The sequence below is a fragment of the Cucurbita maxima genome, unplaced genomic scaffold (genome assembly GCF_002738345.1).
Source record: "Cucurbita maxima cultivar Rimu unplaced genomic scaffold, Cmax_1.0 Cma_Scf00034, whole genome shotgun sequence".
NCBI lineage: Eukaryota > Viridiplantae > Streptophyta > Magnoliopsida > Cucurbitales > Cucurbitaceae > Cucurbita > Cucurbita maxima.
The window spans coordinates 91,857-97,156 of NW_019272050.1; the positions used below are offsets into that span (position 1 = coordinate 91,857).

The following is a 5,300-nucleotide window of genomic DNA, read 5'->3' on the forward strand; positions in this document are numbered from 1 at the left end:
TTTTTTTTTTTTTTTTTCTCTCTCTTTGAGGAGATTGCTTTTATGGTGTAGTTTTTTTAACTGAGTTGGGGAAGAACGTCAGGAGTTCATGTGGTCGGAATCCTTCCAACATTACAATGCTGAAGGCCATGGATACAAATTTGGCTGAAACTCGTTAACAGGAGATGTATGTATGTTGGGAAGGGATTTATGTAAGTGATAGGAACAAAGGCTTAGGCTTAAATTGGAAAATAAAAGACCATCAAGAGAGAGAAGAAAAAAATAGATTAGCTTAAGCATGAATCACAAGCAAATCATTTGTCGTCAATGGTCAGTTTTTTTTTTTTTTTTTTTTTTTTCATTGATGAGATAATTAGTTCTTTTATTTCTAGTGGGGTTCGCTACAGGTTGGAGATGCATATTGTAGATAGAGAGTCAGCAACGGATGCTTGTGACAATTCAACGAGCACAGAAGACCGTCAAATTCAAGTACGTGACTTTCTTTTCAAGCTTTTTTCCAATGATTCTTTCAGTTTCTAAAATCCAATTTAGACACGAACTTGAAAATGATGGATAAGACTAGATTTTCTACTTCCAGCGTTTTGAGAATTTAAGCGGTTTATGAACTTGCTAAAAAATATTTCTCTAGGCTTCATTCCTCTTTGTGTTTTTTTTTTTTTTTTTTTTTTTTTTTTTTTTTTTAATTAAATCATATTTTGGTTCAGTGATTTTTTTAATATTAGTGAATTAGTGATTATTTTTAAGAGGATTTATCTGAAGTATTTCTAGTTAAAATAATCGTTAACATGTTTGAATGTCATTTTTCATATAGATTAAGGTTTGAGTCATCGCACATCACCTCTTTAACGCTTTAAAATTTTACTTCAAAAGTATAGCTTTAAAACATATATAAAAAGTAATATTTGCCATTTTTTTTAAATAATAGAAATTTTAAATAAATAGTTTGGTTTTTTTTTTTTTTTTTTTTTTTTAAATTTACGCTNTTTTTTTTTTTTTTTTTTTTTTTTTAAATTTACGCTGAGTACTTTTTTTTTAAAAAAGTTATATTTAACAAAATCACTTCTACCCTTAATAGGTCGAGAAATTAAATTAATAAAAATAATTTCCTCAATTTTAAAAGTTATAATAAAAAAAAAGTCTAAAGATACCTTTACAAAAATTAAAAAACACTCTTATAAATTGAAACTTTAATACTTTGCTTAAAACATACTCTTGAGCTAACGGTTTCAAAAATAACAAATTTTCAAAATTTTCAAAAATACAAATTTTTTCAAAACTTTTTTATAAAGTAGGATACTAAGGTTATTTTTAAAATTTAGATAATTTTTAAACATATTACAAACGTAGTAGAATTTAGTCAAATCAAATTGATTTTTAAACATATTTCAATGCTATCCAATGGCCTTTGTTTTTCCAAATATTTTTTCGAATTGGTTTTTTTGATATAAAAGTGTATTTTTTTAGAACTGTTATTAAAAAATTAAAAATGATTATTTATTACTATACGGGGTATGTTTTTTTATTTAACCTAATAAAATACTTTTTTGTTTGTTTATATATTTTTTGAAGTGTGTTTGGACGATTATATTACTTAAAAAACAAACAAAAGGAAAAGAAAGCCAAAGAAGTGAGACAGTATACATAGAAAGATGTAAGAAATTTTTATTACATTTTATAAACCAACATCGTTTAAAATACTTGGTCTATAAAAATATCTACCCATCAAAGAATCTAAATGTAATCGTGCCAACAAAATTCGATCCATTTATTTCTTGGTCTTTATTGACACTATTATTATACTCTATGATATAAATTTTTCAAAATAATATATAATCCAGATTGCCCTTTCAAACTCAAGGAAAAAAAAATAATAATTCTAGATAAAAGAATTCCAATATAACATACCCTGATTCAATTTTCATCCGGGCAAGCTTCAAGAAATTGCCTTATTTTGCCTCTTTCTTCGTTAGTGAGCTCTGGGTCATCTCCAGTTAACCTTCTTCGAACAATAGCTCTCTCACTACTTGGATCATTATCACAATCAACCTAACAGAAATTTTCATTATCACAATCACTACTATAAATTTTCAAAGCTTAATTTGAATTATACAAACATTTGTTAAAAAAAGAAGCAAAACACCAAATTATATTGTTTTAAAATTATATTGAAGTATTTATAGACTTAATTGTCTAAAATAAAAATTTAATAGTTATAAAATAGTACCAACTGAAAAATTAAATAGTTATACTATTAAAAAATAACACAAATGGTAATCAGGTGAATTTTTTAAGTTTTGCTTTTGTTATCTGTTTTTCACAAATGTTTTTAAAATTCAAAGACACTTGATTTTAGAAAAACCAAACGATCAAATATTAATTTCCCATTTAATAACTATTTGATTTGTTTAAAATTATATTTGTTTTATTACAAATTTTGTTTTCTACAATAACTGGCCAAATGGAAAGCATTTATTTATTTTTTAGTAAAAGAGTAACTTTTTAATTTTCAAATCTTGTGAAATTAGTATTTATAGACTTATTTTATTAATATATATATATATATATATATATATATATATAGCAAGTAACTACAAGTTGAAATCATGTTAAGAAATAATAATAAATAAATAAGAAGGAATAATTTCATTAATTATGGAGATCATACTTGAATGAAATTGTTGACGTGGCCATCTTTGTTGGGTGGAGTGACGGGCTCGGTTTCGTTGCACCTCCATTGACCATCAATGATGTATTTGTATTCATATAGTCCTTCCTGTTAGACCAAAAGACAAAATTACAAGAAACCAACAACCACACCACTAATTACAATTTACAATTATGAAGCATCATTAAATTTCAACATAATCAATTGAAAAAATCAACACTTATACCGCCAGTTCCTTGTTGAGAGTCCATACACCTCGTTCCTTGTCGAATTTTAATAGAACCCTCTGGGAGAAAAATTCCACAAATATAATAATAAATACTTCTTACTAATCAAAGTTGTTGATAATTCTTAAGCTAAGGCCTAATAACTTTTATTGTTGTAAGTTAGAATTTTCATTAAATGATTGCACAGAAAATTCTTCTTTTGCATGCTACAAAGACATGTGCAGATAGATACCTTTAAAAACTATGATGTAATGCAGAATGCATAGAAACAGCATAGTTAAAGACAATGATTCAAGGGTTGATCCATGTACTTCTGACTAGCCTATAGAGATCTACATGACTTGATTGATTCCGATACATTTACGTCAAGTTGACTGCAAATAGCCAACTAACTCCATTTGTGCAACAACTCACATGATGCATCAAGTTATCTAAATTGGCATCCGTGCGAGTCGAAACTCTTTTTTTAATGCAAAACTCGGAGACTAAATATATCCAATAGATGGAATGACAGCCAAAGGCATTGGGGATGAGAGGTGCCTAAACCTAAGAGGGAAACAAGAGAGAAGGCCACCAATCTAGAAAGATGAAAGAGCAATGTGTTTTACAAAAATAATTATTTTTCAAGAATTAACGAGCATTCCGTCTATCTTTTGTTTTGTACCCAATAGTGGTCTAAGCCACCATTTGATACCTCTCAATTTAATGTTGAGGATGGTTGGGAGAGGAGTCTCACATCGACTAATTAAGGGGTTAGATCATGTATTTATAAGTAGGAATATATCTCCATTTGTTTCTAGGATATAAATAGCATCCAAACTACCAAAGGCTAGAAACGGAAAATTTCCATTTACAACCCTGATATGCTATCTAGACTTCAAAGGATTCAAATTTAGAACATACGATTTGAAAATATCATCAATTGTCAACTACTTCCTAGTATGGATGCATATTTAAGGACTGTTGAGTATGCAAATATCTTGTGATCTCTTAAAGAAAAGTATTAAGCAAGAGAAATGCAGAGTTAAAAACTATTAGAGACAGAAGAAATTAAAGACATATGTTACACGAATATACCGTTTTCCAAAACTAAATCAAACGTTCAAGGAAGTGATAGGCATCAATCAAGCAGATGGTAGAGGAAGAAAGAAAGAAAAATGGTTACCTGACCCCATCCAATATCAAGTCCAGATACCTCGACAATTGAGCATTGGTCATCTTCCCACGATAAAGTGATAGGCTTCTTTTTGAATCCCGAAAGCTTCAAGTAAAATACATCGGTCAATCACTTTCGTAACACATTATAACGAAGAGATGATAAGATGCGAAGTCAGCTTTCTCAAAATTCATGTGGCGATGAAATTATAAAAACAAGATGAAAAAAAAAAAAGACAGTAGCTGTAACTCGCAAGGAATAAAACTCAAGTCCATAATCAGCCTCCTGCCTTCATTACTCACAGTAGCCAACCTCCAAGCACCTCTTAGAAGAAAAAAATTAAGTCAACAGAAATTGGTAGCTCCTCTCCTCATTTGTGTAGGTTTTCAATTGTCCCAATTAACGAGCACTCATGGCTAAATTAAATGCTGAAAAATATATCAAAATTAAAATTACAGAACAAGTTACGAAGTCAGCTAAGGAACTAACCCACGGAACTCAATTAAAAAAACCAACGATCTTCAGCTTTGGGGATACAAATTATTATGCAAATAAATAATGAAATATAAATATTTATTTTATAAAAAGAAAAGATGAAATATATATATATACTCACAATATCAGCCGTTGAACTTTTAATAGCATCTATTTTTGGGAAGCATGGTCGTTTGCTCTGCAAAGAAAGCAAATCCAAGAACATTCAGCAACATTAGACGTATATAGTTTGAGATCAGTACTTCATGATTAACAAAAAGGTTGTAGCCGTGATTACAAATCAAGAAACTAGTTGACACTTCGGTTAATACAATATTTATAATTAACAAAAAGGTTTATCGACTCCAAACAGAGTTGTAAATGTAGTATAGATTAATTTTGTCTCTTTGTAATCTTTCAGTTTTATCGAGCTTGGTTTTTAATTTAAAAAAAAATAAAAAATAAAACTGGTAGATGAGGTTATGTAGATTTTGTATTGCAGTATGGTATGTAACTGAATTCCTATTATTCCAATTCAGCAGAAAATAATAGACACACGCGGAGTAAATCTAACCAACAGTAAGGTTTTTGAAACTACTGGTACTTTAAATGCACATGAGGGAAGTTACCAGCAGTAATTCTGAAGCCTCATTGAGCGTGTAGCCTTGAACCCAGAACATATAAGCCAGCTTTAGGTCATAAGATATTTCAAGAGTTGGTAAGAAACCAATCAAATAATCATCAGTACATTTGATAAAAAAAAAAAAAAAAAAAAAAA

General features: G+C 28.9%; 1 protein-coding gene across 2 annotated transcripts in view; it reads right to left on the reverse strand.

Moving 5' to 3' along the window:
• Positions 1 to 1,677: 1,677 nt before the first annotated feature.
• Positions 1,678 to 5,300, reverse strand: part of LOC111467501 (phosphoglucan phosphatase DSP4, amyloplastic-like) — a 6,984-nt gene continuing 3,361 nt past the window's right edge. Inside the window, exons 9-15 of one of the 2 annotated variants that reach the window (XR_002714573.1) lie at positions 5,152 to 5,211; positions 4,665 to 4,721; positions 4,058 to 4,153; positions 2,892 to 2,951; positions 2,666 to 2,773; positions 1,853 to 2,046; positions 1,679 to 1,805 (exon numbers count right to left, since the gene is read on the reverse strand). Coding sequence is in view for 1 of the 2 variants with exons in the window: in XM_023112427.1 (XP_022968195.1) it covers positions 1,912 to 2,046; positions 2,666 to 2,773; positions 2,892 to 2,951; positions 4,058 to 4,153; positions 4,665 to 4,721; positions 5,152 to 5,211 (516 nt within the window). In the remaining variant the exon portion in view is untranslated. Of the gene's footprint in view, positions 2,047 to 2,665; positions 2,774 to 2,891; positions 2,952 to 4,057; positions 4,154 to 4,664; positions 4,722 to 5,151; positions 5,212 to 5,300 lie in introns of both variants that reach the window. The other variant, XM_023112427.1, reaches the window with a different exon arrangement.